At 57.1% G+C, this 27,847-nt stretch overlaps 6 protein-coding genes and 1 non-coding gene across 12 annotated transcripts; 4 read left to right on the top strand and 3 right to left on the bottom strand.

Moving 5' to 3' along the window:
* Positions 1-1,374: 1,374 nt before the first annotated feature.
* Positions 1,375-3,710, bottom strand: C7H11orf98 (chromosome 7 C11orf98 homolog). The gene is made up of 4 exons (XM_073354851.1): positions 3,587-3,710; positions 2,809-2,933; positions 2,326-2,423; positions 1,375-1,821 (listed from the first exon to the last, which is right to left on the bottom strand). Exons 1-4 carry the CDS (start codon positions 3,707-3,709, stop codon positions 1,700-1,702), a joined length of 468 nt encoding a protein of 155 aa, XP_073210952.1. The 5' UTR covers position 3,710; the 3' UTR covers positions 1,375-1,699.
* A 384-nt stretch (positions 3,711-4,094) lies between these two features.
* LOC140915428 (small nucleolar RNA SNORA57) lies at positions 4,095-4,248 on the top strand. Its single transcript, XR_012160166.1, has one exon. It is a non-coding gene; the product is annotated as a small nucleolar RNA SNORA57 (small nucleolar RNA).
* A 1,065-nt stretch (positions 4,249-5,313) lies between these two features.
* Positions 5,314-7,692, top strand: CSKMT (citrate synthase lysine methyltransferase). Of its 2 annotated transcripts, none has more exons than XM_073352117.1 (2): positions 5,314-5,407; positions 6,794-7,692. In XM_073352117.1, the coding sequence occupies exon 2, from the start codon at positions 6,811-6,813 to the stop codon at positions 7,480-7,482; it is 672 nt and encodes a 223-aa protein (XP_073208218.1). In that variant the 5' UTR covers positions 5,314-5,407; positions 6,794-6,810; the 3' UTR covers positions 7,483-7,692. The 2 variants fall into 2 exon arrangements, with proteins under 2 accessions (XP_073208218.1, XP_073208217.1); XM_073352116.1 differs by lacking the exon at positions 5,314-5,407 and adding an exon at positions 5,610-5,773.
* A 286-nt stretch (positions 7,693-7,978) lies between these two features.
* LOC140914410 (uncharacterized) lies at positions 7,979-17,319 on the bottom strand. 4 transcript variants are annotated; one of them, XM_073352121.1, is made up of 4 exons: positions 16,556-17,319; positions 11,372-11,582; positions 10,723-11,192; positions 7,979-8,410 (listed from the first exon to the last, which is right to left on the bottom strand). In XM_073352121.1, the coding sequence occupies exons 2-4, from the start codon at positions 11,573-11,575 to the stop codon at positions 8,380-8,382; spliced, it is 705 nt and encodes a 234-aa protein (XP_073208222.1). In that variant the 5' UTR covers positions 11,576-11,582; positions 16,556-17,319; the 3' UTR covers positions 7,979-8,379. The 4 variants fall into 4 exon arrangements, with proteins under 4 accessions (XP_073208222.1, XP_073208223.1, XP_073208219.1 ...); XM_073352122.1 differs by lacking the exon at positions 16,556-17,319 and adding an exon at positions 13,853-14,503 and having other exon boundaries at positions 10,723-11,120; XM_073352118.1 differs by lacking the exon at positions 16,556-17,319 and adding an exon at positions 13,853-14,503.
* UQCC3 (ubiquinol-cytochrome c reductase complex assembly factor 3) lies at positions 14,093-14,986 on the top strand. The gene is made up of 2 exons (XM_073352123.1): positions 14,093-14,338; positions 14,533-14,986. The coding sequence occupies exons 1-2, from the start codon at positions 14,141-14,143 to the stop codon at positions 14,665-14,667; spliced, it is 333 nt and encodes a 110-aa protein (XP_073208224.1). The 5' UTR covers positions 14,093-14,140; the 3' UTR covers positions 14,668-14,986.
* Positions 16,962-17,937, top strand: DMAC1 (distal membrane arm assembly component 1). Its single transcript, XM_073352124.1, has 2 exons — positions 16,962-17,249; positions 17,792-17,937. Exons 1-2 carry the CDS (start codon positions 17,051-17,053, stop codon positions 17,848-17,850), a joined length of 258 nt encoding a protein of 85 aa, XP_073208225.1. The 5' UTR covers positions 16,962-17,050; the 3' UTR covers positions 17,851-17,937.
* A 3,550-nt stretch (positions 17,938-21,487) lies between these two features.
* On the bottom strand, positions 21,488-27,490 carry UBXN1 (UBX domain protein 1). 2 transcript variants are annotated; one of them, XM_073352125.1, is made up of 10 exons: positions 27,388-27,490; positions 26,451-26,538; positions 24,865-24,918; positions 24,642-24,763; positions 24,143-24,221; positions 23,764-23,955; positions 23,502-23,553; positions 22,999-23,115; positions 22,468-22,648; positions 21,488-21,602 (listed from the first exon to the last, which is right to left on the bottom strand). In XM_073352125.1, the coding sequence occupies exons 2-10, from the start codon at positions 26,504-26,506 to the stop codon at positions 21,511-21,513; spliced, it is 945 nt and encodes a 314-aa protein (XP_073208226.1). In that variant the 5' UTR covers positions 26,507-26,538; positions 27,388-27,490; the 3' UTR covers positions 21,488-21,510. The 2 variants fall into 2 exon arrangements, with proteins under 2 accessions (XP_073208226.1, XP_073208227.1); XM_073352126.1 differs by having other exon boundaries at positions 21,488-21,806.
* Positions 27,491-27,847: the final 357 nt, after the last annotated feature.

Consider the following 27,847-nt stretch of genomic DNA (forward strand, 5'->3'; position numbering starts at 1 on the left):
TGTTACAGTTTGTACCAAACACTAGTGCTAGGTCTGGAGCAAGGCTAGAATTGAGGGACAGCCTGGATTCCCCAAGATAACACTACCTCCCTCCAGCCACTGCAACCCCCCCAGCACCCAGTGCTGGGACAGCCACTGTAGGTCCCTCCCACCCCTAGTCCCCTCAGGACAGCATTGCCAAGAGGCCTGCCCTCCTGACTGGGACAATAAAGCACATGCGTATCCCTAGACCCCTGCAAATCTGCAGCTATCTGCTTTAGATCCAGAGATACTGTATCTGCATCCATAGATGTGGTTGTATTGTTTGCCATCTTTGTGGATCCAAATTTTTGTATCCACGCAGGGCTCTACTTATCCCCCTGTCACCAACAGAAGCCTTGTCAGTGACTAATGAAAGCAGGAGAAGGGCTGGGGTTGAGCTGGCTGACGTAGCCCCTCCAGGCCAGCATCCTGCCTTATTCATGCACCACTAGTGATCCACCAGTCTCTTGCCTCCAGCAGCAAGATCCCTGTTGATTTAGATAGTGCATAGCATGCTGCGCCCACTGGGCAGTCCTGCCCATGGGCTTAGAGGGGAACATCTTAGCACTGCCCTGACCCAGTTTGATGCTGTTAGTAGCAATAATAATATATCCGGTCCCTTTTCCCCAGGTGTGATACCCAGCTTCAGTCACGCATCCCTACCACCTCATACAGACTGTGCAGTCCAGCAGTAGCTGCAAGATAGGAGCTTCCTTGGCCTCTTCCCAAGTTCCTTCTAACCCTTCACCCCCCCCCCCAAGTGTATGATCTGAAGGGATCCCTCTGTGTCCGGACTGCATCCCCTCCTGCCAAGGAAACCATCACACCAGCATGAAACTCAGCATTTCCCTGAGTCCACTTATTGCTAACCAGGCCTGGAAAAGGTTCCCTGGGTGTTCAACCAGCAAAGGGAACAGGCTTCCTGCTGCACCTGGTCATGGCTGTACTAAGACAACTGGGAGCTTCCCCACAGACACTCACAGCACAGTCAGCCCCCACCCCAGAAGGAGCCCTCCCCATGCTCAACCTGAAGGGGAATAACCCAAAACAACCACTGCCCTGAGACTCACCTAGTCCAGCTCAGTTCCTATCTCCCAAAGGCCAAGTAGAAGAAGACTATTCATTATCAAGAAAGCCCCTCCCACCCTTGCTTGTCCCTCTAGGGGTCCAGCCAGAGGGAGATGGTAAGCTCCAGAGGTGGTTCATTTCACACACGGCCACTGTCCCCTTCCCTCCCACAAACAAAGCCCCCTTCTCGACCCTGACTTACAGCCACCATGCACAGACTGCTGGGGTGAGGGGCGCAATGGAAGAGCCCCAAAGGCAGCAGCACAAACAAGCTGAGATGCTAAGTGCCTCTGGCCCCACGGGGGGACCAGCCATGATTTTATTTCTTTCACAGAATACCACTGAGTCACACGTCAAAGCCCCAGTTCGTCCAGTCACTTCCCACATGGATGGGGTTGGCATTGCTTCAGCTCTAGAAAAGCAGATAGAGGCCAGAGACGCTTGGAGCTGCCCATTCACCCAGGGTCCGGCATAGAATAGAGCCAGGAGAATGAGAACAAGACACTATCTGCCCCAAGAATCCTGGAAAGGAGGCTGCAAAGTCACGGAGCTGCAGGCATCAACGCAGCAAGCAAGGGTGGGGCAGATTCGAAGCGTTGGAGCCGGTGGTTCAGCTGTCCAGTCCTGGCCCAGCCTCTGCTTCCTTCATCTCCACGTCTTGGGAGGCTGTAGGTTTCTTCCTCCTCCCATTGCCAGTGATTTTTTTTGTCTGTGCCAGGTTCACAGCTTCAACTTTGCCCAAGAGAGAAGGAAAATCATTTGTGCACGTATAACAGTTGTGTAATCCCTGTCACGCTGCACATAGCCCAGCCAAGATGTGGGGGGGCCCCCATCACAGAGAAGATATAGTCCCTGCTTCCCATTTAAATACGGTGGGAGAAAGGAAGCATCATTATCTCAACTCAACAGACTAAGAACTGAGGCCCAAAGAGATGAAGTGACTCCTCCAAAGCCATACAGAGTGTCTGGCAAGAATTTGATCCCAGCCTGTCCGTGGGCCAGTCCAGCACTATGGACACTGAACTAGCCAGGAAGCCCCAGATGGTTCTGGGGATTGTGGGTGTCGTGAGATTTTAGGAGCCGGAAGACCCTGAGCCCTGCCCCCTCTTCAGAGCAGAGTCTACCCATCCCTGCTCTTAGCTTCATTTGCCCCCTTTGGGTTACTCACCCATTTCAGGACCCTGACCACACACATCCTCCCCCAGGCCCCATGGGTCACAGCAAAGAAGAGGTTACCCTGCATGGTGGCTTGCTCCTTGGCGGCATGACGGATTTGCTTCATCAGCTTCCTCCGCTTCTTCCCTGAGAGGGTGATGTTGGCTCGCAAGCTGGAACTGTGGGCAGGAGATACCCAAAGCCATATTACACCCAGAGATGGCGTAGAAGCCAGGAGAAGCAGTTGAATCAGCAGCTTCTACTACCTCCCAGCTGCAGATGCTCACTGGAGTCCAGTGGTAACAGGGAGAGCTGCATGTTAAAACCACAGACCCCACCCCCTTCCCAGAGATGGGAACAGAACCCAAGAAAGAGCCTTGGATCCCAGGGCCCCCTGCACTAACCACTAGACCCCACAGCCCTCCCAAAACTGGGGAATAGAGCCCAGGTGTCTGAAGAGATGGTGAGGCCTGAATGCTGAGCTTATTCTGAGTTGGGATAGTTAAATGCCCTTCCCTGGCCCTCTGTCTCAGAGCAGCTTCTGGATCCTCTGGGGGGACTCACGCACGCTTCTTCAGGTGGTGGATGGTGATCAGCCCCTTGTCTACCACAGCTCCTGTGATCTGGTGTTTCCTTCTTTTCTCTTTGCTTAAAACCCGGCGTCTTTTGAAGAGGTTTTTCTTCAGCTCCTACAGGAGGAAAAGCACAGGGCTCTTAACTCACTACCTGGCACCAGTAGCACCCCTAGAGCAGCCAAGGGGCTGGGACACCCCAGGTAGAAGGGCAGGAAGGCACAGACCCAGCAAAACACTATAGAATTCAGATCGTAATACACTTAGCAAATGACAATGCAGGAGGAGGGAGGGGACTGATGGTCCCGAGTTTGTTGGGAGCCAGAGAGAATTTGGGGGTTGGATAGAAATAAAATCCTCCACCCCCAGCCCTGTTTTCATCCCAGGGTTGGGGGACGCAAGGAGCCACGGTTCTGGGGCTCAGCATCGCAGAAATACCATAAATCAGAGCTACGTGATGGGGGAAAGGACAATGGGGCTGGTGTCCCAAGGAGACAATGCGTTTCAGAACTGGGGATCAGGGTGTACGCTGTGGCGGGGATGTCTCAAAAAGAAGATCATGGGAAGGGGGAACCCGCCAAAGGGGATCTGAGGAGCGATTGGGCGCGACGTAAAGGGAGAAGCAGGGCTAAGTTATGGAGCAATGGAGGGGCCATAGAGAGGACCCCCAGGAGATGGTTTGAGGCCAGGAGGGGAATCCCGGAGGAAACCCCATGAGGGGCTGGATGATTATGGGGACTGGGCGGGCCCCGGGGGCAACTCTCATTCACCGTTCGGGGCCGGTTGATTTTCCCTCCTGGGGTCCCCATGCTGCACCCACGTGGCCCAGGTCGCGCGGCTCCTGATGAAATCACTTCTGGGTCCTGGAAGGTTACGCCACGTGACGTGATCATCACACGTCTTCCGGTTCCTTACTTCCGCCTCTCCCAGACGCGTATCCCACCTTCGTCGGGCCGCGCTGGGGATTTGAATTCGAAACGCGTTCTCTGATTGGGGAGAGCCGGATGCAGCTCTCTGAGTGGAAGGCCGGCTGGCCAATCACAACGAAGGTGCACTAGACCGCGCCCTTGCCCCGCTACGTCGAGTAGCTCCCTGGCCTGCCTTATAAGCAGCCGCGCCGGGCTGGGCGCGGTACATGCGGCGCCTTTCTACAGAGAATTTTGTCGGCTAGTTTGGGGGGGTCTAAGGTGAGAGCGCTGATTGGTGGGGGCTCGGAACGGGGACGACCAGCGGTTGCTAGACATTGGGGAGCAGCGTTCTGGGGGCCTCAGGGCGGCGCCTCCTTTTCTTGGCAGGCCCGGGCGGTGTGGTGCCCGGCTCTGTGATGCTCCGGAGGCAGAGGAAGGGGATCCCACCCCCCCCCCCGGTGTTCTGTCTTCGGTGCCAGCAGCTTCCCCGTCTGCTGGTTCTATCCTCAAGCACCGGGATACGCGGCTGCGGCCCCGCGGGGAGGCTCTCCTGGGAGGTGCGGGTAATCCTCTGTGGTAGGGGTCGGGAGAGGCTTGTCCTGATGACAGATCGTGGGGAGGGGGTTTCTTACGATTTTTTTCTCCCCCTTCTCAGGCTCTCGCAAGGTCCGGAGGACTCCGCTGTGCTGCCGCTAGAGCGCAACGACATGTGGGCTTGGAAGCAGCGAGGAGGTTACTGCAACCTCCCCTCCAGATCTGCCCTGATGCCTCTAGGAGACGTGCTGCCTAACGAGGGGCAACTGAGATTGTGCTTCTGTGGGTGTGAATGTCTGCAGTCTTCCTCCTTTGCCTCTGGCTGTCCGCTCCTAGGGCAGGGACCCCTCCTCTCTACAGTGCCCCGTGCAATGTGGTCCTGATCCTCATGCAAACAAATAACACCTAGCTTGGTTTACAACTAGCGCCATGCGGTTTGGGCTCAGACTTGAGCTCAGTGGAGGGGTGGAATTCCCTGTGTAGAAGAGGTAACGCTCCAGGTCCAAGATGACAAAGATGAGGGGCCAGGTGCCTGTTCAGACGACCCTGCGACTTGTCTGTTCGCACAATTTAGCGAAGAGGTCCTGGGGAGTTAACTTGGATTTAACCAACTTTGTTTCAATTTGGTTTAAATCTGTTAGGCAGAGTAGAGTGTTTAAGTGAAGTTGCTTTGAAACGGGTGAGGTGTTCTAGTTTGAAGTAGTGCACGTTTTTGCGTAGTGGGGTGGGGTGGGGGCTGAGCCGGGGCTCTGCCTGGAGGGGGCAGTGCAGCCTGCTGGCTAGACTCCTACAGTGGGAGTCAGGTGGCCTTGGTTCTCGTCTTTGCTCTGTTGCTGGGTGATCTGGGTTCCCGCCTCCATAGGGTTGAAGAGATCCTGAGCTTGGCAAAGCAGCTGCCTCTGAGCTGAAGTGCTGTGGATGAGTGTTCGCGTTGCACTAAAGCTGAATGACCGTGCTCCTTTGGCTAATAAAATTCTGAATGGCGTTCCTGTTGTTGGCTGGTTGTTTGCGGGGCAGGGATTCGGGCGGGCGGGCGCTCAACTGCTTCTGGGAGGAGGCCTGGTGGAGGCCAAGCTGCCTGAGCGAAGACTACCCCTGTGGAGCTGAACCCTCCTCGGGGGACACGAACCGGCCACTCGCTAAGGGGCGGTAGGTTAGAGTACGCGTAGCTCCGCGGGCGGGTGCTGCCCAGCCAGGGAGTGGGGGGGGGGCAGTAACCGCCCTCATCACCCGCCCGCTGCTTGGATACGGGGCGGGAACCTGCTCTCACGCCCGCGGGCAGGCCTGAGTTACATGGGGGGGGGCGGTGAAGCCCCGGCAGGGGGCGGAGCCTAGGGCTGGGTCCCTGAAGGGGCGGGGGGGCGAGCATGCAGGCCCGGGCTCCCTGAGCATAGAGCCGCGCCCCAAGGAGCAGGAGGCCGGGCGCGGGCACCCGCCGCATGGCAGCGCTGATGCTCCCCCCGCGGGGCGGCCCGGCCCTGGGGACTCTGCTCCGGCCGCTCTGCTCCTGGGCAGGTGGGTGCCAGCGCTACGGCAGGGGTGGTCTGGGGGGGGGCCCCCGGCACGGACTGACTGGGGCGTGTCCCGCCTCGCCAGGCGTCTCTCGCGTACCGGGGGGCGGGGGACGACCCGGCAGGGGAAGGGTGGAATGCATAATATGGCTCCAGAGGCTGATGGGAGGGTCAGGCCAGGGGGAGGGGGGCCGTGGAGTCAGGCTTGGAGGGATGGTGGTTCCCAGTCCCATTGGGTCAGTTGTAGGGGCAAAAGAGGGGGGTCCTGGTCCCATTGGGTCAGATCATCATGCTGGGGCAGGGGAGATGAGGTGGGCCTATGGGGTAAGGCTGGGAGGTGTGGGGGGACAGGGGTGGGAAGGGTCCTTGCCCTATGGGGTTACATGGGTGTAGGGTGACCAGACAGCAAATATGAAAAATCAGGACGGGGTTATAGGAGCCTATATAAGAAAAAGACCCAAAAAGTGGGATTGTCCCTATAAAATCAGGACAGTTGGTCACCCTACTTGGGGAGAGGTGAAGATCCAGGTCATATGGAGTCAGGCTGGGTTATGATGGGGGAGATGGGATCGGACGGGGGGAGGTGGCCCTAGCACTATGGGGCCAGTTGGCAGGGGGATCACAGCCCCAGAAATGGAGCATTCAGTCTCACCTCATCCCCAACTCCGCAGCACATGTGGGCTCCATATAGGGTGGCTCCAGGATCTTTTGTCCCCATCTGCTGGCCCCAGGGTGGGGTTGCACCCCCTGCATCACCCAGCCACCCAAGGGGAGTCAGCATGACACCAAGGGCCAGGGGGCTGTTTGTCCCTGGCCCCTGCAGAAATGTGGCCCTCTCTCCCACACCCATCCATCATAACTCTACAGGGCTGGGATCCACCCTTCCCAGCTTAGGCCTGAGCTGAGACTGGGCAACCCAGGCACTATAGAGCTTCAGACCCCTCCCCATGGGCCCTGCTGGGATCTTCCCCCTCCCTCAGCCGACTCCCCAGCCCATAGACTGACCCCGCCTTCCTCCCCCCAGATGGCCTGTTCCACAGCATGGCCCAGCCTGGCACATGGGACCGCTTCTACACGCAGCAGGACACAGCTGGCACCCCCAGACATTTCAACTGGTTCTTCGACTACACAGCCATCTCCGGGCTCCTGCTCCCGACCCTGCAGGGGTGTGGCCCCTCAGAACCCAACGCCAGCCCCACTCGGGTGCTCGATGTGGGCTGTGGCACTTCGGATCTGGGTCTGGGGCTATACCGGGACTCCCCACACCCTGTCCACATCTCCTGTGTGGACGTGTCCCCTGTGGCCATCAGGTCTCTCCATCGGCTGCTCCAGGAAGTCCCCCCACCCCGACACCCCCTCTCCCAGCTTCACCTCCATGTGGCTGATGCCACTGACCTTGAGGGGGGTGGCTTTGGCAATGGTTCTTTCCACCTGGTGCTGGACAAGGGCACATGCGACTCACTCCTGCGCTGCCCCCAGGGGCCAGGCCAGGCTGGGCGGCTGGTGGCCGAGTGCCTGCGAGTGCTGCGCCCTGGGGGCAGCTTGCTGCAGTTTTCAGATGAGGACCCAGATGCCAGGGTCCCTTTCCTGGAGCAGGCTGGGGGGGCTGGCGTGACAGTGCAGGAAGTCGGGCACATTGGTGGCATCTGCTACTATGTCTACACGCTCTGCCGGCTGGCCCCGGAGACACCAACCAATGGAGCACTGGACTAGGAGGGCACAGGAGACCCTGGGCTATGGATATGGGGGTGGGGGATGGAGGACCCTGCCCAAAGGGAGTGCAGGACTCAGAGAGGGGGGCATTAGGAACTAAAGAGATAGTGCCTCCAATCAGTGTGCCAGGGGACTTCCACAGCAGCACGTGCTCAGGGTGGGGGTGCCCAAGCCAGCTGGAGAATCATTAATAAAGGAATTAGCACCTTGCTGGAGTCTGGCTTGGTACCCAATCCCCCTACATCTAGGGTGGTCACCCCCATTGTGGGCAACTCCCCCCTTGAACAGCAGCCCCCTCCTACTACATCAGCCGGGGGCCCTACACCTCAGATGCAGGTGCTCAGGTATTGCTGCCTCCCTCCCCCCAGCTCAGCCACCCCCTGGGGCTCAGAGAGTGTGGAGCTTGCAGCCCCCGGGAGCCGGCCCCACAGAGGCACTACACCTGTTCCCAGGGCCTCGCCAGCCACTTCACAGTGAGACACCACAGCTAGGACAGGAACCTTTTATTGCTGAGCTCAGCAGGGGAGGAGCAGGCAGCTTGTACCCACTGACACAAACCCTGCAGGCTGCTGGCCCCCCAGCTCCTGGAGGTGGTGGGGGCAGTGCATGCCCCATGGTGCTGCTGTCCCAGATCAAAGTCACGCTGACTCTTGCTCACAGATGGGGTGCACTGGATCCGGCACGGAGGATGCCCAAGGCTGGTCTTATTCTGCCCCCTAAGGTCCTGGTGGCAGGGGGCCCATCCCCTCCTGCTGCTGTCCAGCTCCTGGGGAGGGTGTCCTCAGTCCCTGAGCTACGGCCCTCCCACAAGGCTACAGCTGGGTCTCTAGTGGGGTCTGAGGCCATACAGGGAGAGAGTGGGGTCCCCTCTGTCCCCAGCAGCTTCACAGCAGTACTTCATCCAGGGTGCTCTCCAGTGCGGGGGGCCCTGAAACACAAAGCGCAGGGAGAGGCCTGAGGTCAGAGCCTGTGGGGCAGCACAGAAAGCAATGTGGGGCCCTCTTAGGATAATTTTTATTTAAATACTAAGCCCCTCCCCTCTGCTCCCCAGGCCCCTCCCCCAAGCTGAACTCCCCTCCAACCCTTCCCCCAGGCCCCTCTCCTCCCCTCAGCTTCTCCTGAGGGTGAGGCTGCCAGCCCAAGCTCCATTAACCATCCAGCTCCATGCCAGGAGTGGTAACAGACCCCTCCCCAATGCCTCGCGCCAGAGAACGCCCTGCCAACTGCACCCTCAGTGAGAGGGCCCCAGCTCAGACATCCCTGCTGATCGCAGTCACAGCAGCACGGCCCAAGGAGAGACGCAACAGTCCCTTGGGCAGGACAGTCCCAGGTCTTTATGGGTCACAGACACCCCTTCAAGCTCCGACCAGCTGGGCGCTCAGGCAGTAAGCGAGCTGTGGCATCTTGTGCCAGCCCTCGCAGAGGACACTTTGCAATAGCCTGAAGAATGTCTGAAAGGTCCCTACCCCAAGAGAAAGGTCATAAGAACACAGAAGCTACCATACTGGGTCAGAGCAATGGTCCATCTAGCCCAGTATCCTGTCTCCACCAGCGACCAGTACCAGAGCTTCAGGGTGAGTGTACAGAACACGGCAATGCTGGAGAGATCCACCAGTGTCTGATTCTCGAGCTTCTGGCAGTCAGAGGTTCAGGGACACCCAGAGCATGGAGTTGTGTCCATGATCACCTTGGCTAATAGCCATTGATGGACCTATCCTCCATTCATTCATCTAATTCTTTTCTGAACGCAGTTATACTTTTGGCCTTCACAACATCCCCTGGCAATGGGTTCCACAGGTGAATTGTGCATTGCGTGAACACGTCCTCTTGCTTGTATTAAACCTACTGCCTATTCATTGCATTGTGGGAAAAGGTAAAGGGCCCAGCGTCAAATCTGGCAGGGCACTGCTCTAAGAAGGCTGTCAAAGAGCAACTCAGTCACCTGTGAGTTTTGGGCCCTGGGAATAAGTGGCAGAATCATTCCCCCAGTCAAAGAGCTGAGAGTGTAAGGCCAGAAGGGACCTTTAGATCACATAGTCTGCCCTCCTGTGTAGCACAGGCTGGAGAATGTCCCCCAGACACTCCTGCATTGAGCCCAATCATTCGTATTTGACTGAAGGGCCTTCCAGAGAGGGAGCCAGCCTGGACTGGAGATGGAAACTTCACCCCTGCCCTGGGGAGCTTGTTCCAATGGTCAATCACATGCCCTGGGACAAATTTGGGCCTTGTTTCTAACTTGAGTTACTCTGACTTCAGCTTCCAGCCACTGTTTTTGTTCTGCCAGTCTCTGCGCAGTTCGAGCCCTTCTCTACCTGCTGTTTTCTCCCCGCAAAGGCCTCAGACACCTGAGCTAAACAGGCTGAGTTCTTTCAGTCTCCCACTGGCAGGTGTTTTCTCCTGCCCTCCAGATCCCCTCCAATTCTTCGATGTGGCCCTCAGAGCCCCAGGATCAGGCTCAGCAATGTCCTGTACAGAGGAAAATCCCTCCTCAGGCTTGTCTGCTCTTGGAAATTGACACACTAGCTATTTCCGGTTAAGCCCCATGTGGACACTGGGCTGAGGATTGAGCTAAGCAGGGTCATGGCCCTCTCACTCCAGAATGTCCAAGGAGCTATTTTGGTACATTTCTAGGTGCTGACAAGCCCCTCCCCCCACTTTTGCCTCCTCTAGCTCCTCTGGCAGCTTCCCTCAAGGCCCCAGCACCCCCCCAGGCCTCGGCAGCCAGCTGGATCCCCTCCACACTCCCCTCACAACTTGACCACGGCTGAGGCACTGGAGATGGAGAGCAGTGCCAGCCCCATGCCCCAACCCCCTAATGGCCTCATAGACACACTGAATGGGGGAGGGACTCCTGAAGCACATCCCACCCCCCCAAAGCTTTATGGGGCCACAGTCCTCTCCCAACTGGGCTCTTGCCATGGAGGCTGGGGAGCCCAGATCCTGAGGTGCCTCCAAGACAAAGGATCTGTATCCCAGGGTCCTGTTGAGGCCCCTCTCCCCCTTGCATGGCCATGCCCCCCAGACTCTCCTGGCACCAGCCCTGCCTCGCCCCACAGACTCACTGGGCCCTGCCCCTGCCCCCCAGACTCTCTGGGCCCCACCCCCAAGACTCACTGGTCCCCAGCTCTGCCCTCGAGACTCTCGCAGCCCTGCCCTGCCCCCCAAACTCTCTGGGCCCTGCCCCCCAGACTCATCAGGCCCTGCCCCCCAGACTCACCAGGCCCCGGCCCTGCTACTTACTCCTCTCCATCAGTGAAGAGCTCATCCTCGCCCTCCAGCAGCAGGAAGTCATCTGGGGGCCAGCGCAGCTCCCTGCTCTCCACCTCTCCCGCCTCTGTGGGTTCCACCACAATGGACGGCAGCTGGGCCTTCCCCTGCACTGGGCTTCCAAGGGGGCCCTCGCATGGCTTCCCAGGGGGAGGATCTTTGCACATTTCCTTGCACAGCCCTTCACATGGCTCCATGGGGGGATCCCTGCACAGCTCCCAGGGAGGAGTGTCCTCACACAGCTCCACGCACGTCACCTCACACGGCTCCCTGAGGGGATCCTTGCACATCACCTCAGACAGCTCCTCAGGGGGACCTTTGCACAACCCCTCACACGGCTCCCTAGGGGCGCCTTTGCCCGTCTCACATGGCTCCAGGAAGAATGAGGCACAGAGGATAAGGGGGTTAGTTTGCGCGCCGGGGGAGCCTAGCTGCCCAGAAACCTGGAATGGCAGGGAGGAAGGCAGGGCAGTAAGGCTCTGATATGAGGATGGGGGTCTGGATCTGATCCACAGGAGGTGAGGGCAGCAGCACAGGGGGCTTTGTCCTGGGTGGCTCACCTGGCTCTGGCCTCATCTCAGGGGACCCAGTGAGGGGATGTCCCAGGAAGGGGGTGTCTCACCTGGCTCTGTGCGGGAGGCTTTGTCTGGATGGGGCTCCTTCCCACTTCTGATAGCCACTGCACCTCCTTGTCAGTGCTGTGGAGCCAGGCCAGGCTGTTCTGCCCTGCGGTCGCCACAGGTAGCTGGATGGGGTTGCAGGCCTCACCAGGGGTCAGCACTGCCTGGGATGGGGCACCACCACAATCCAGAGTCCCCTCAGCCATAGCGATGCTGGGAGTAGAAACTGGGGGTCAGGCCTGGGAATGGCCCCGTCTCCTTCCCCCACCCAGCCAGGGTTAAGCCCTATGTCTATTCCCCAGGATCCAAGCCCTAAAGTTCAGACACCCCTGCACTGGCAATTTAGGCCCTTCACCAGATTGGGGTGGGGGGGGAGGATTCCCCATACCACAGAATCCCATATACACACACTGGAACTTCTGGTCCTTCCCCTGTGGGGGGCACTTCCCAGCCCCAAAAAGCCTCACTGTGACACCCCCAACCCTTGCCAGGGGTCACCTCCCCCCTTCAGCTAGACTATCACTCCCTCTTCCCTGAGAAATCCCATTGTGGGGACAGAGGGAGTCTGTGCCTGGGCTGACCCCCACCCCAGCCTCCCCTCGGTCGGTCACACACCATCAGGCGCTGTCCTGGGCCATCCCAGGATGTGCAGGGATTACAGGGCCCAGCAGTCCCCAGGTCAGGGAGCCGACAGATGCTCCAGGCACCATAAGCGCTTTGTCCTGACACCAGGCTAATCCCCTGGGCACAACAGCTCTATGGTGCCGGGGTGGTGGATTCCCCTATTCAGTGCTACCCGCTAGGACCTTCTGCATTGTCAGTGCCCCCCAACCTGGCTAGAGCACCCCTGCCAAGCTCCCCTGTACTCCCAACCCTTGGATCCCCCTGCATTCAGTAATCTCCACCCCAGGGAGAGTGCTCTCCTCTCCTCCCTGGACTGCACTCCCAGCCCTGGGCCCCACCCCATCCCCCACACTATGAGGGCTGCCTGCTCCAGGGAGATGTTCCCAACCCCTGCACCTACAGACTAAGGTGGGAGCCCAGACCAATCAGGGCATGGGCAGCTGCTGCCCTGGCCCGGAGTTGTCCCAGGACATGGATAATTACGAGGGGAGGATTGGAATCAGGGCTTCAGTTAATCACTCAGTGAGCTCATGGGAACTGCCCAAGGAGCTAACTGGCTGCCCTGAAGGTGGGGGAGCAGAGGAGCTCTTTAAAGGTCAGGTAGGGGACCCAGATCTCACTCAGCCTCTGGCATGAAGCTTGCACACCCTAGCTAAGGGGCAAGGCTGCTGGATCCCTGGGGCTGCTCCAGCCATGGGTGGGAGATTGAGTCAGCAGATGCTACTGACACAGGCTGGCTTTCACCATGAACGGGGTCAGGGCAGAACTGGATTAATTTGGCAGCCATGGAGCAATGAACAGGGGCCCCAGAGCCCCTGGGATTGGAAGGCCCCACCTCAAGATCTGTCCAGTTGCCAGGCCCCACCATGGTCCCATTTCCCTGTTATGCCCAGGTCTAAGCCAGCCTGATTACACGACTCCCAAAGTTTAAAGGGGCCTTAATGGGATTGGGGTGATGAGCCCCGGGCAGATTAGAGAGGTCACTATGGGGCACATTCACAGCATCAGGGGCTGTGGGAGAAATACCCCTCCCTCTTCCCAGACGGTTCTCCATCATTAAAGACCACAAGATGGGGGGCCTCAGACCCAATGATTTGCCCACTGAGCGATGGGGAGAGAAGGCTGGGTGCCCCCTGCTCCCACTTAACAGGTGCCAGTGCTTCCCAGTGAGGACCATGGCACAAATCCCACCCCTTCCTCCCCCCTGGTGGAGAGAGACCACAACAGAGCTCCCTTCAGGACTGAAGGTTCCCTGGCCAGGTATAGCCCTGGGATTGATCAGATGAAATCCATTTGGTTCATTTGTCTCCCTAGTGCACCGCCCAAGACTAATGCAGAACGGGGTCAGCAGAGCCCTGACGCAGGGGGTTTAGGGGTTGTCTGAGGGAAGACTGGACTGGGGAGGCCCAGGGGGAAGGGTCAGTGGAACTAACTACAGAGGAACTAAGGCCTCTGGAGGTACTGAGCATGGGAGCAGCCTGGGCAGAGCGAGACCTGCACAAATACACTCCATCTACACCACAAGGGACTGACTCCTCTGTGCCTCTCCAGATGGGGCTGCTTGGGCAGGGAAAGCTTACATCACCCCCTGCCAACATGCTTCCCTCCAACTGCTCTCTGAGGGGGACAGCACGTTTGGGGACTTGGGTGCCTGCCCCAGTGGGGACCAGACTGAAAACCCCAGAGACGGTACACTGACCTAGCCACAAAACACCTCCACCCCTCTCTATGGTAGGGGAGCAGGTGTCTGGCCCGTCCGAGCCCCACACCACCGCTCTTTATGCTGGGAGGCCTGGCCCGCCCACCCACGCACCCCTCCCCTATAGTGAGGGATAGGGTCGCCTGGCCCAGCCACACACCCTCTCTGCCGCGCGGGAGCGAACCGTCTGGATCAGCCAGACGCAGAACCCCCTCTATGGCATAAGTCCTATGATCTCTATGGTTGCAATGGGACGCTCTGGCCCACCAGTCCCTGCTTTCTATGGTAGCAAAAATCGAACACTCTGGTCCTTTTCCGCTGTTTCTCTGTAGTAGCAAAAGGGGGCGCTCTGTCCACAGCGCATGTTCTCTATGGTGGTGCCTGGGTCACACCGCCCATCTATAGTAGCGTGACAGGACGCTCTGCCTGGACACCTCCCCCGCTCTCTATGGTTAACTTCTGTCCGCTCTGTCCCCCGGGCAGCCTGAACTCCGCGGCTAACCAGGGTTTTTCATACCGCGCCCTAATGGAATTCCTGCGACGCCTGCTGCTGGGGAGCCTGATGGTGGCTGCGACCACGGGGCTGGGGGTCGGGGTCTGGGCGCTAGTAACGCCGCGGGAGCCGCGCAGGCGGGAGATAGCCAAGGTGAGGGGGCCTGGAAACTACCTCCCCTGGAATGGGCCATGGAGGAGGGAGGCCTGGAAACCAACATTTCTGCGGTCAGGGAGGAGAGCGGAACTCGAAACTGCTGTTCCACTCTCTTTTCAGAGAGAAGGGGGAGGTCTAAAAACCACCAAACACCTCGCCCCCCCCTCCCGACCACTCCCTTCTCTCCTCAGGAGCTGCCGGAGACAAACCCCCTGCGCTGGGCGGAGAGGCGACACCAGAATGAGCTGGTAATGGCAGCGATTAAAGAGGCAGCTGAAACAAATGAGAATGTGGCCCGGAGGCCTTCACCAGCCTGGAGCAAGTGACAGCTGCCCATCACCCTCCCAAATGGGAGCCAAGGCAACTGGTCCTGAGACCGCTCCTGAGGTGGGTGCAGGCTGCATTCTCCATCCCTGCAGCCATCTCTGGTCTCCCCCAGGCCAGAATGGGATGGACACTCCATGGCTGTCAGCAGATGTAATGATCAGTGACCATTATGCTGAGGGGGACTCTGTCTCTTATTCCCAGTCCCTGGTTATACCCACACAGGGTATGGGTGTCATGCAGATCTGACAGCAAAAACTACAGCATGAGATAAAGAAGCATTTTCATGTCTTTAATAAACTAACCTAGTAACCTTGTAAAGACCTGTCTGGTGTCATGGTTAAAGCAGCTGGTGCACTGGGGTTGCTGCCTCTTATGCTAATCATCATGCCTCCCACAGAACTGAATTTTGATAATATACAGGCAGCTGGTGGGGGGGTAGATACCCCTCACAGCAGGCTAAAAAACTGCACAGGCTGATATTGTTATTCATCCACCGTTCCCACTGCTGTTGTGCCTAAATCACCCTGTGTGGGTTTGGCTTTTCTATGACAAGATCTTTGGGGTAGGGTCTGTTATTTGCTCCAGGTCTTTAAAGACCCCAGCACAATGGGATCCTGGCTTGACTGGTCTTCAGCAACAGAAACATTAAGTAATTGTATCTTTATGCTTCCTTCTCTCAGTTTGGTATACCTGCTTCTCATGGTATCCTGGGATTGTGCACTCATTGGGGGTAGGGACCAGCTCCTCCCCAGAGGTCCCTGATAGGAGCTTCTATATGTAGAGAATGCTGCAGTCTGTATTCTCAGCAGCACAGACTACCGTGAGTGTAGCACACCTGCCTCCTGCGCTCTGTGCTGACTTCCCTTAAGTTAAACTCAAGGCCTTGGTTCTTATCTTCAGTGTGCTCCATGGCTGAGCCCAAGTTGCCTAAAGCTTCGGGACAAAGAAGAGCAGAGCACTCTGCTCCTCAGGCACAACAGAACTGTGGCATCAGTTTGTCTGTACCGGAGACAGTGCTTCCCTGGGGGTTGATCCCAGGTTGTAATAAACTCCCCCAGGAACTAAGAATCAACCCAAATTTCCCCATCTTCCACTCCAACAGTCTGGGCCACATCTCCAACCTGCCTTTGCGAACATCAGCACATAGAATATATCATCTCTAAAAAAACAGCCTTCTGCTAGCAGTAAAAAAAAATCCCCCTTGCTCCTCCTTGAAGAAAGAACCAGCTGTGGCAAATGTTAGTCATGTCACTTAATGCATCATTCACAAAGAAGCCAGATACCACAGAGTATAGGGCTGTATAAGAACCAGAATGGAGCCGAGTTGGTGCTACTGCAATACAACGGAATAATGGTAATGTTGAATAATAGTTAATACAGTTAAAGTTTTTGATATTAATAAAAACTAAACTATTTAAGCCTCCTGTTGCTTTGTGCCCTGGCCTGTACCCCTTGCTCTGGTATCTATTCAGACTGTACTGAAGGAACCATGTTTGATTAGTTATAGGATAATCTCAGTAAAGGGTGAGACCTGTGTCAATAATATACACTATTAAAATGGGCAAAGTAAAATGAAAGCTTGCAATAGCTACTGAGAATTCCAAGTTTTCCAACCCAAGCTTATGCTCCTGCTGTGTTCCCTACAGCACTCCTGCTGGGAGTGTCTGGCTCTGGAGTACCTGAGAGTTCCTCTCACAGCCAGTATTCCTGTCCTGCTTCCTACACTACCCCCTGCTGGGAGAAGCCAGATCTAGAGTAACTGGGAGCTCCCTGCCTCCAGCAGGCTCTGCTGGGAGAGGCTGGAACTGGAGTAGCTAGGAGCTACCCACAGAGCCAGCGCTCCTGGTCCCAGATGTTTGTGCAGCTGGGGATGTGTTATGGTTCTACCTCACCGCCCCAAAGGGCTCGTCATGGGGACCCAGCTGTAGGGCTCTCTTCAACTTTCCTCATCCCCCCCTGGGGTGCAGCCTGGACTCCAGTTCTTCTGGGGGCAATGGCAGATGTCCCAGGAGGGGCGACTGTTTCCAGCAGGGTATGCCCAAGGGCAGCCTTGGACAGAGGCCGTCAGGGACAGAGGGGTTTGGGGAGGGGGGCAGGTTCTTCAGAGCTCGGAACTGTCAGCGCGTAGGCGACGTTGGCACACGGACACTAGACGCTCTGACACCACACCCTCACGGGAAGCATTTCCTGTTCAGTTCTTCCGCTCCCCAGAACCCCAATAGGCTGGGTCAGTACTTCCGGTGGCTAGGTTCCGCTGTGTTACAAAAGTTTCTACTGCCGGGTTCCTTGCTGACGACTTTCTGGCACCCATATTTCCGGTTCCCCCAATGGGTGCCGCCATCTTCGGAATCGGCTTCTTTCCGTGCTTCTATTCCCGCCGCCATGTCTAAGGCCGCGGAGGAGAGCAAGGCGGCCGCGCCTCCCCCCAAGCCGCTGTTCGGGAGCTGTTGGAGCTGCCGCATCCTGTCCGGCTCGGCGCTGATCGGGGCCGGGTACTGGATCTATCTAAGCCCGCGCAGGGTCATAAGCCGGGGCATCGCCCCCTCCCCGTGGAACATTTTCCAGCTCTCCTTCGCAGTCAGTAAGTGCGCGTCAGGGGTCACGGCGGGGTCAGGGGTGGGCAGAGCGTGACCCCATCTCCATGGGAACCGTTCCCCACGTCAGAGAGTGCTGGGGTCACAGGTCGTATTGGAGGTCAGGGACCTGTGACGTTATTGACCTTGAGGCCACCCAGGGGGTTAGAGGTCACCCTAAGGCCAGGGTTCAAGGGTCACACCAGCTACATGGGACCAGCCACCCACATCACCCTCATTAGGGGCATTCCAGCCACTGGAGTGGGGAGGAGTCAGTGGTGTTACCCCATCTCTCTGGGACTGGGGGGGTCACTGAGGTCGGGGCAAGTGTCCTAGAGGGGTTAGGATAACTTCCATGGCTCCCACTACTCCTACTTCTATGCTGGCTTTAAGGAGCGTATGGACTCGTGACCTAGCAAGTTCCCACCTCAAGGGAAACTGTAACCTACATGTTGATCACCCCCTTTAAGTTTCTGGGGGTCATGCCCTTAAGGGGAGAGTCAGTCCTATGCAATCACCCCCTGATGTCTCCCTCCTTTCTCCCCTTCAGGTCTCGCCTGCTGGGGTGTAGTCATCCTAGCTGATCCAGTTGGGAAACAGAAGAAGTAGAACAAACAAGGCAGGACAAGGTGCAGCTGCTGCACTGGCCAAGTCAAAAATGTGCATTTGGGACAATAACATGAATCCAAGAGAAAACTGTTTGCTTTTTCTTACTATGGTAGCCTCCCAGTAGTACCTGAGAGAGAAGAGACCCACTCCAACTCCCCCTTTACTATGATCCTCATCTTCCTCTCCGCTAAGCTCCAGCTGCCTGCAGCCCTTCCCTCTCTGCTTGCCTTATGTCATGGCAGCTCCCCAGACTGTCCCGCTGGTGCAATCCCCCGAACTAACTCCTGCTTATGGGATGAGCTATGACAGTATTTCTCCCCACGTCTTGACTCACCCTGTTCATTCCAACATCCAGTTCTAATTTAACCTCCTGCTGCTTTGAACCCCCCTTGGCTCCAGCTAGGCTCTGCTCTTCCACCCATCAGTCTGCTTCTCTAGAACAGGTCTCTTTCTGCACAGTCTGTCCCTTTCAGAGCTCAGCTGAAACCAGTTTGCCTGTTGTTCCCTCACTTCTCCATTTATGGTATCCTGGGATGGGGGGAGGCAGCTTTTGGGGAGAAAAATTTGCACAAAAGGATGTCGTGTGACTTGTCCAACAAGGAATTGGCCCCCGGGGGGCCTGGACTCACAGAACTGGTGGGGGAGGAATTGCATTTCAGTCTATGCTAGGAAGCAGTGACTCAGAAAGGCAAAGGGATAATCACAGCTGAATAGGAGCTCCTAGTGTAGTGCTTTAGCCAAAAGGGATAATGTGATCCTTGGCTGTATGAACAGGGGAATCTCATGTCAGAAGAGAGGTTTTAGTCCCTTTTATTCTCTCTGTAGCTGGCACTGTTGCAGCCACTGCTGGTATAGTGTGTCCAGTTCTGGTGTCCACAATTCAAGATGCCTGTGAATAAGCTGGAAGATGTTTTGGAGAAGAACCACAAGAATGATTAAAGAAAAGGAGTACTTGTGGCACCTTAGAGACTAACCAATTTATTTGAGCATGAGCTTTCGTGAGCTACAGCTCACTTCATCGGATGCATACCGTGTTTCCATGGTATGCATCCGATAAAGTGAGCTGTAGCTCACGAAAGCTCATGCTCAAATAAATTGGTTAGTCTCTAAGGTGCCACAAGTACTCCTTTTCTTTTCGCAAAGACAGACTAACACGGCTGTTACTCTGAAACCTGTCATTATGAAAGAATGATTAACGGATTAGAAAGCCTGCCTTGGAGTGACAGACTCACTGAGCTCAATCTTTTCAGTTTAGCAAAGAGGTCAGGAGGTGACTTAGTCAATCTAGAAGTACTGAATGGGGAATGAAAATTTCATAGAGGACTTTCCAATCTAGCAGACAAAGATCTAACGAGATCCACCAGCTGGAAGTTGAAACTAGACAAATTCAGACTGGAACTAAAATGCAGATTCCACAGGAGAGTCATTAACCATTGGAACAAGTTATCCAGGTCTGGCGTGGATTCTCCATCAGTGGAATTTTTGGCCAAGTTTGCAAAGGCTTTAGGCTCAACTTGATAACATTTGTGTGTGGAACATGATCACTTTTAAATGCCACATCTGGTCAATTCCAAAATTTCAGGGGGTACTGTAGGCATCAAAGGCCAGAAAACCAAAAAGGGGGACACATGAAGCCTCTGCCTCTTAATGCTTCTCATACAATACCCCATCTCTGCTCATCCAATAGCGTAATGGTGACAGCCTGAATGATTTCTATCAGATGGAAATAATGGGGGCACACAGAGCTATTGGTATAGGAGGGAAAATGGAGGACAGTGGGGGGGAGGAAGTCCCCAAATTCTCCCTGTCTAGGGGAATTTTAGAGGAGGATGGGAGGGTGGCAGCCAGCAGCTTTTGTGGGAACTCAGCCCACACAAGCTCCAAAGTTGGCATTCCTCTCATTAAATCTGATGGGGTGCTTTTCTCAAATCCCCTCTAGTTCAAACAGGAATGTGCTCAGGGATGCTCGAGGGCCTGGGGGTCAGGTCAGACCAACTGAGCACAGTGGCCTGTTGCTAATCCAAACAGATGCAGGGCCCAGCCAGGGGCTGCGTGGGCTTTCCCTCCCCAGTTGTACTAGAAGAGTTTGGGATTCAGCAGCTGCTGGGCAGCATGGCTGGGAAGGTGCTAACAACAGATAATGGACAGAAGGTCAAATTCTGCCCCCGACGCTGAGAGCATGCAGCATCTAGTGCTTAAAGCAAAGGGTCTGCTGGGTTTTATGGCTGACCCAGCACACTACCTCAGGCAGTGGCATTGAGCCAGCAAACTGGGGAGGGAAGAAGGAATGTAGAGAGTAAGGGCTCCATCCTGGGAGCAGCACCTACTGCTCTAACTACTGATTGCATCCTCAGCCCAGCACCCCCAGCAAGAACTGGGCTGCTCGCTGCTCCCTGCCCCCTCCCGCATTCCCAGCCAGGCTCTTTGCAGGGAAGCTGGCACAGTCATTCCCTTTGTGCAGGGTTTGGATTACGGAGGCTTGCCCCAGCCCAGCCCAGCTGCAAGAACATGTGCTCCAAAAGGGCCCCCATAACTCAAGCTGCTCAGAGAGGGCAAACTGGAGCTCCAGGCCCAGAGTGCCCCGTGGGCTGCTGCTCCTTCAGGGAACAAGGAGCCTTGGAATAGGCTTCCCAGCCCTGACAGCTTGGGGAGAGTCCTGGGACACAGGCCCCTTCTCACTTGCCCTCTGTTAAATTATCACCTTCAGCAACAGCTTTGAAACCCCATTCCAAGTTCAGGCCAGTGGGGCTAAGCCCCCCACAGGGGTATCAGCAGCAGCCTGGCTCCTCCCACTGCCCACTAATTCCACACTAGACCCCACACATTCATTCCCTCAGGCTCAGGGGTGGGTAGGAGCTGGACCTGCCTAGACACAGCTGTTTTCCATCTCCTCACCCACGCAGCTCCCTCCCCACTGAGGAGCGCACACAGCACCGTGCACCAGGGCAGGAGAAGCCCATTCAAACCACAGGGTTGCACCTTAGGCTCTTTACTGACCGTGGGCCAGGCCTGGGTGTCACATCTCACCTGGAGGATGGTATGGTCCAGCACAGCCCCACTCCCTGCAGTACCCCACACACTAATGCTTCACGGGGGCCAGCACCAAGAGCAAGGGGAGAGCACCTCCTGCAGAGCTTGGACTTTTCTTTGCACTATCCCCTCCCCATAGTGCCCCATTGAGCACGTGGGGTAGGACAAGATCACAGTGTAGGGGTAGAGAGAGCAGAGGAGTCTCTCCCCCACCGACTGCCTAGGGTAGGGTATCTTCCCTACCTTGGCAGAGTCAGGCCTTTCCCCTCTGACTTCCCCAGTTTTCCCTCTCAGCCTCTGTCTATGCAGCACCTGCCATGACAGACCCCACTCTTGGCTGCAGGGCATCTGTGCAGCACCCGGTGTGATGACGGGGTCCCCGTCTTTGCTGCGGGGAGTGATAGCGGCCGCGGCATTATCCGTGCAGCCTCTGGCACAACGAATCTATGACCCTTGGACTATGAATTTATAGTGGGGCCCCCCCTCGGCTGGTGGGGTCTGCTCAGTGCCCATCCTGCTGGCTGCTCCCCTTAGCTCAGCTGGGGCCTCCTTCCCATCAGCCCACCAACAGCAGCACGCGGGAATAATGGGTGGCAGCGGCGGCAGCAGCAGCAGAACAGATGATGTTTATTAGCGTCCCTGGTGCTGGGGCTCGCGCTGTGGCACTCCCCCAGGGAAGCTGGACTCAAAGCCCCCCGCAGCCGCTCTGCTGGGTTCCAGTCCTGGGGAGGCGAAATGGTCAGTCACTTCTCTGGGCTCAGTCGGGCAGGGGGAGGGGCAGAACCACGGTGTGCGGGTGGCAGAGGGAACCACAGGAATCCAGGGCCAGGGTGGGGAGGGAGTTCCTGTCACAGCACGCATGAGCCAAGGCATCCTTCAGCTGTTACACTTCTTGGCCACTATGAGAACGGCCGAAGGCACCAAACCTGTGGGGGCAGGAGACAGACTGAAGCCAGGACCCAGGTGCATATGGGTTGTGGAGGGAGCAGTGTCCACTCATGTGGCTGGGGCTGGGCAGGCTGGATCCCTGAGAGCGGGAGTGATTTCAGCAGGGGAGTCTGAGCTGGAAGGGCCCTGGGTGCTCTGTGGTTTGCATCTCCCCCTCCCAGGACCCCGTGGTGGCTGGTGCCAGCAGCTGACACAGCTTCCTCTGTGCGGAGCGCCTGCCCGGCTGCAGCCTACCCTGCCCAAGTGAGGGCAACAGGGACAGAGCTGGCTCTTGTAGTGGGTTCTCTGCTTACAGCTCGGGCGTCCCCAGCACCAGGCAGCAGCACCAGCCCACAAGCAGATTCCATGCTCTCCCTTCTCTGATGGGAATCCCGAAGAAACAGCTGGATGGTCCTACAGTCATGAGTCCCCAGCCCAGATCTGTTCTCAAAGGACTCCACGCTGTTGCCTAGTGGTTAGAGTAGCGGGGCCTGGGAGTCAGGACTCCTGGTTCTGTTCCCCAGCTCTGGGATGGGAGTAGGATCTAGTGGGTCAGAGCAGGGCAGCTGGGAGCCAGAACTCCTGGTTCTATTCCCCAGCTCTGCTGTTAACCGTACCCTCAAGCCAGTCGCTTCGCCTGCCCCTCCCCCAGAGGCTCACCCAGCTCCTGCAAGGGCTTCTCCATGTCCTCGTCCGTGAAGATACGGCGAGGGAAGCTGGTGAGGAGGTGGAAGGGCTCCCCACCATCCTTGCGGTTCAGCTCTATATACAGCCGCACAGCTGCCAGCTGCTCTTTGGCCTTGAAGGTCTGCATGAGCGACGTCCCATCCAGCAGTCTCACCTGGACAGAGGGCAAGAGGGGATGAGTGCAGGCCCCATGCCACAGTAGGGCAGCATGCTGGGCGGGCCAGTTCCCCTGCATTAAGAGGAGAGCTTCCTCTGTTCTCCTTGACTTGCACCTCTGGGTGTGACCCCAGAGATAGGGGGCTTCCTCCAGAGCTGCAGCAGCAAGCCAGATCAGGCCAATATCCCAGTTACTGCCTGGGACCCCCACCTGCTTTTCCAACAAGGCAGGATGTCTGCGCCCACCCAGGAACCCACAGCAGGGGACAATGTGGGGTAGACTGGTATGTGTGTAAGCAACAGATGGATGAAGCACAAAAGTTTGTGGGGCCATCTTCCCCCGGGTACCTGTATTCGGCACTGGTCATACTCTCTCTTCGTGGGCGGTTCCTGGCTGGGGGACGAGGGCACCAGTATCTCCTGGGCTGGCTCGGCTGGGGCCTGGGAGCTGCTGCCACCTCCGAACTGGATGGGAATGGTACACAGAGTGGGACAGGCACCAAGATGTGAGTGGGTTCCCCTTCCAGCCCCAAGCTGGTTTCACCAGGCTGCCTCAAGGACCCCACGAACCCACTCCCTAGCACTCACACAGACCACCCCACACACACCCATACCCAGCAGGCACAGGAGAAAGCCATGCCCAGGGCATCTCCCTCCCTCCATATAGGGCACTGGGCATGGGATCTCACGTGATGAATGGGACGCACCACAGCCCCACCCCCTCATCAGCCCTTCCCCCCACAGCCTCCTTCCACAACACATACCCCCCCACACCCCCAGCTTAAGGGACAGCAGTGGCAGGAGCCACCATGGGGGGCCTAGATCCCACCCAGCCTCTGCTGCTCACCCACCTTCTTGACTCGCTCTGCTTTGTCCCGCTCGATCTTCTCACGCACCCGCTGCCTGCAAGGAGAACAGACCCAGTTAGAGGTGGCAGCATGGTGGAGGGTGTTTCTGCTGCAACGTCACAGCAAGGGCAAGTTCCACGTCTACATCCACTCCTCCCCTTTCCCCACATCTTCCCCCAATGCACCCCATCCCACTGCCCACCCCTCCCTCCACCCATGCACCTACTCCCCACGCATCCCCATCCCACTCTCCCCGGGCTCTCACTTGGCCAGCTTCTCCTCCATCTTCTCCCTGCGCCTCTCCTCTGCCATCTTCTTCATCTCATCCTCCTGCAGCTTCTGGCGGATCATGGAAAGCTCCTGGCCCTGCTTGCGCCGCTGCTTCTCCCGCTCAATAGTCTCCCGCTTCTCCCGTTCCTCCCTCTCCCGCTGCTTCTGCGCGATCAGCTCCATCATCCTGCAGGAGGAATAGGAGTGGGCACCACCTTCCACTGCCCCCGCTCCCCACAGGGCCCACAATCCACAGGGACCAAATCCTCCTTCCTCCAAGAGCTACGCTTCCCAGCATGCATGCAAACTGGCATCCCAGGGGGACAGGCCTCTCCCTGCCAACCACGAAAGCGGGGGCTGGGGGGCCTTCCTACCGCTTGGTCTGTTCCCTCTTCTCCTCCTCAGTCAGGGGGTGCTTGTCATCTCCCTCCGCCGAGCCCTCCTCCACACGATCTGTAGGGAAAAGCCTCCATTATCCTCTGCTCAGAGGCCAGAACCCCCTGCTGCCCACACAGGTAATGAGCAAAGCATCGGGGCATCAGGGTGGGACCAGGCTCCTTCAGGGCCCCCGTCACTCCAGGGTCTACCCCACACAGTTGTGGGGGGGTGGCGCAAGTGAGGAGGCAGACATGCCACATACCCTAGGTGTGAGCCTGAACCGCAGCAGGGCTTCCAACCCGCCCCTCCTGCAGGCAAAGCCCACCCCCTGAGTCAGTGGGATCCCAATGTGGGTGGAGGGGGTCGCTCAAGGAAGGAACAGCCAAGAAGCAGGCAAGATCCTGGTGTGTATGGGCCACAGCTGTCCCACAAGCCAGGGTGGGCAGCTTGACTCCCCTGCCCCCAGCACAGTCAACTCCCCAGGGTTGTTCAAACCTGCTCTGGCTTCCACAGGCTCGGGGGTGCTTCCCTCGGGGGGCTCCTCCGTGCCCAAGACATGGCCCTGGGGAGGCACGTATGGCTCATCCACGTCGGGGTCATTCTCATGCTCCATGAGCCTTTTGAGGGGGGGAAGAGAGAACAAGCATCAGCAGGGAGAAGGCGGAGTCACAAGGATGGAAATGCAGACAGATCTAGGAGGAGGGGGTCTCCAACCCACCAGTCCATGGCCTGCTCGATGCCTTGGTTCCCTGTCAGCGCCAGCGCCTTCTCCCTGAAAGAAATAGACAGCCGTGGCTGAGTTCCACCCAGAAGCTGAACAGCTCTATCACTGCCCCACCTCCACAGCAGCATCGTTCCCATGAAACGCTTCACAGAGCAAAGACAGATGGGTAGCTCAATGGGGTGACCCAAACTGCCACTGTCCAGGCCTTGAGAACAAACCTGGGTCTCCCCGTCTCTGGCCAATTGACAGAACATTACCCCAACCTGGAATAGATACCACAGCCACCAGCGTAACATCAATCTGCGAGCCAGGGATGAGGGGGACTCAGCAGGAAGCACAGAGGGGCCATGTGCTAGGCTGGATAACTGGAGTGATGATAATTCATGCTAGTGGAGGCTCTGGAAGGACTGAAATACTGTCTGCTTCAGGGCTGAGCCAATCATTAGATATTGGAGGCTAAGGTGAGGCCTTCATGGGACACGTTGTCCTCCAGCTGCTTACTTCTGTCGGTGCAGAGGCACAAATAGCTCCCTTCCCACCACCACCACCACAGCACTGGCCCCTCAAGACCATTCTACTGCCTAGGAAGGCCTACCCAGGAGCAGGGAGGTGATTTCACTTCTGCTTATGGCCTTGGTGAAATCAAGACTGGAATCCTGCACAGAGATCTGGGTGCTACCTTTGAAATTGGGTGTTGAGCCATTGAAGAGGTTGAGGAGAAGAGCCTTAAAAAACAATTTGAGGGCAGAAGAAAACACCTGATGGTGAGAGACTGAAAGAGCTCAGTCTGTTTAGGAAAAGAAGATAGAGGTGACCTGACTAGTATATACGTAGCAGGAGAAAATAGCAGGCACTAAAGGGCTCTTTAATGTAACAGAGACAGGGAGAACAAGAACCAATGGCTGGAAGCTGGTGCCAGACACATTCCAATGAAAAACAATGCATGTTTTTTTTTCCCAGGGAGGGTGATTGACCATTGGAACAAGCTCCACAGAGCAGGGGTGGATTCTCCATCTCCAGTCCAGGCTGGCTGCCCTTCTGGAAGATGTTTTAGTGAAACACAAGTGATCAGGCTCAATGCAGGGGGAACTGGGAGACATTCTCTGGCCTGCACTATACTGCAGGGCAGACTAGATGATCTAATGGTCCCTTCTGGCTTTACCCTCTATAACAGCCTTAATAAGCATTCCTTGTTTAGTCTGAAGAACCCGGGGAGGGGGGACGACGACACGACACACGGGATGACAGGGCAGAGGCGTTATCCCTGCTCTACTGATGGGGAAATTGAGGCAAAGGGACAGTACTCCCGGTCCTCATCCTCTAACCCACTAGACCCCACTCTCCTCCCAGCACTGGGGATAGAATCTAGGAATCCTGCTCTCAGCACTAGATTTTTCCTTCCCCTCAAAAGCATTCCCACATTGCACCTGATCCCTTTGTGCTGCCGTTCTACAGCCATAGGCCATGACCCCCAGTCACTGGTAGGGAGCACCCTGACCAGGTCAAGATGCAGTGGCAGCTAAGGCAGCCTGTGGACGGCTGGGAGGGGAATGAGGGAATGGAGGTGGGGGCACACATACGCTCTGTTCTGGGAGAAGCCCATCTCGATGAGACTCTCCAGTGCCGTGCACTCCATGATGTGCTGCTGCTCTGGACCGAGCTACCTCTCTGCAAATGGAAGAGAGGGAGATGTGTTACAGGGCAGCTCCAAAAGGATCGGTGGCTGCTAAAGGACAGAGTAGGACAGCTGGAGAACAGGATGAAATATGTGGCACTACCTGAGAGGTTCCTTGGGCCTGGACCCCACACCTCTCCCAATGCCAGGAATAGAACCCAGGCGCCCTGGCTCCCAGCTCCTGCTAGATCCCAAAGACCCCTTGGGCTCACATGATTTATGCTGCTGTGGTGGGATTCACCCCAGGACTAAGCAGCATCATACAAGGGGGTTACAGCTAGGCCAGGGGACAAAACCCAGGGCAGACAAGGGCAAAGGGGCCACTCAAGCTGTGCCCAGGTCCAGAGCATTGTCCCCGAGGAGCTGTCCAGGAGCCAGAGAGAATGGGGTGTGATGCCATTTAGCCCTCCTCTACCCACTGCGTTAAAGGGCCCCTTAGAATTAGAGCCTGCAACCAACGACTGGATGTGCCCAGCTCACAGCTACGTTCAGGCCCTGGCACCGGGGTCCACTCTCCACCGCCCCCCAACTCTGCATGTCCGGTGTCACCACCTCAGGTGGAGACTCCGCCCCATCCCTTCTTTACAACCCCAACCCCCAGGCAGAGCCCCCCACACCTCCCACAAGCCCCCGTACCTCCCCCCGCATCCCCCGCGGAGCCCCCCCACAAGCCCCCGTACCTCCCCCCGCATCCCCCGCGGAGCCCCCCCCACAAGCCCCCGTATCTCCCCCCGCGGAGCCCCCCCACAAGCGCCCGTATCTCCCCTCGCGGGGGCCAGACTAGGGGATTTTGAGGGGAACAGGTCCCGACGGGGGAGGGCGACGGCGTCCCGGAGACTCACCGGGTCCGACTATCGGAGGCTCCACACCGGAAGCAGCGAGACTCGCGCGGCGGCTGTGTTTGGTCATGTGAGGGTGGCAGACGGAAGCCGTCCAGGGGCAAACGGCGCCGTTCCGCGCTCGTCCTTAAAGGGGTAGAGACCCGGAGCGGCGTGGGGGTTAGTGGTTAGAATAGGGAGGGATCAGGATGCCTGAGTTACATCCCTAGCTCTGCCAGTGATTCACTGGGTGACTCGGGTGAGTCACGTCCCCACTTGCTGCCTCAGTTTCCCCACATCCAACGTGAGAACCAACCCATTAATAGGTGCATGAGCCACACTCCAGACAGGTTTCAGAGTAGCAGCCCTGTTAGTCTGTATCCGCACAAAGAACAGGAGTACTTGTGGCACCTTAGAGTCTAACACATTTATTTGAGCATAAGCTTTACCAGGACAGAGAGAAACATCCAGACATGCCCTCTCT

Source organism: Lepidochelys kempii, chromosome 7 (genome assembly GCF_965140265.1).
Source record: "Lepidochelys kempii isolate rLepKem1 chromosome 7, rLepKem1.hap2, whole genome shotgun sequence".
Taxonomy (NCBI): Eukaryota; Metazoa; Chordata; order Testudines; family Cheloniidae; genus Lepidochelys; species Lepidochelys kempii.

Excerpts from the sequence above, each read along its gene's own strand:
- UBXN1 (XM_073352125.1), bottom strand. The coding sequence starts at position 26,506 with ATGGAGTGCACGGCACTGGAGAGTCTCATCGAGATGGGCTTCTCCCAG. Across the intron at positions 24,222-24,641 it reads GCCTGTGGAAGCCAGAGCAG|ATCGTGTGGAGGAGGGCTCG; the intron begins GTTTGAACAACC and ends TTTTCCCTACAG. Across the intron at positions 23,116-23,501 it reads AAGCAGAGCGAGTCAAGAAG|TTCGGAGGTGGCAGCAGCTC; the intron begins GTGGGTGAGCAG and ends ATTCCCATCCAG.
- CSKMT (XM_073352116.1), top strand. The coding sequence starts at position 5,698 with ATGGCAGCGCTGATGCTCCCCCCGCGGGGCGGCCCGGCCCTGGGGACT. Across the intron at positions 5,774-6,793 it reads GCCGCTCTGCTCCTGGGCAG|ATGGCCTGTTCCACAGCATG; the intron begins GTGGGTGCCAGC and ends TCCTCCCCCCAG.
- DMAC1 (XM_073352124.1), top strand. The coding sequence starts at position 17,051 with ATGTCTAAGGCCGCGGAGGAGAGCAAGGCGGCCGCGCCTCCCCCCAAG. Across the intron at positions 17,250-17,791 it reads CCAGCTCTCCTTCGCAGTCA|GTCTCGCCTGCTGGGGTGTA; the intron begins GTAAGTGCGCGT and ends TCTCCCCTTCAG.
- UQCC3 (XM_073352123.1), top strand. The coding sequence starts at position 14,141 with ATGGTTAACTTCTGTCCGCTCTGTCCCCCGGGCAGCCTGAACTCCGCG. Across the intron at positions 14,339-14,532 it reads GCAGGCGGGAGATAGCCAAG|GAGCTGCCGGAGACAAACCC; the intron begins GTGAGGGGGCCT and ends TTCTCTCCTCAG.
- C7H11orf98 (XM_073354851.1), bottom strand. The coding sequence starts at position 3,709 with ATGATCACGTCACGTGGCGTAACCTTCCAGGACCCAGAAGTGATTTCA. Across the intron at positions 2,934-3,586 it reads AAATCAACCGGCCCCGAACG|GAGCTGAAGAAAAACCTCTT; the intron begins GTGAATGAGAGT and ends TTCCTCCTGTAG. Across the intron at positions 2,424-2,808 it reads CACCACCTGAAGAAGCGTGC|TTCCAGCTTGCGAGCCAACA; the intron begins GTGAGTCCCCCC and ends TCCTGCCCACAG.
- LOC140914410 (XM_073352121.1), bottom strand. The coding sequence starts at position 11,575 with ATGGCTGAGGGGACTCTGGATTGTGGTGGTGCCCCATCCCAGGCAGTG. Across the intron at positions 11,193-11,371 it reads AGCCTCCCGCACAGAGCCAG|GTTTCTGGGCAGCTAGGCTC; the intron begins GTGAGACACCCC and ends CTGCCATTCCAG. Across the intron at positions 8,411-10,722 it reads CTCTTCACTGATGGAGAGGA|GGCCCCCCGCACTGGAGAGC; the intron begins GTAAGTAGCAGG and ends TTTGTGTTTCAG.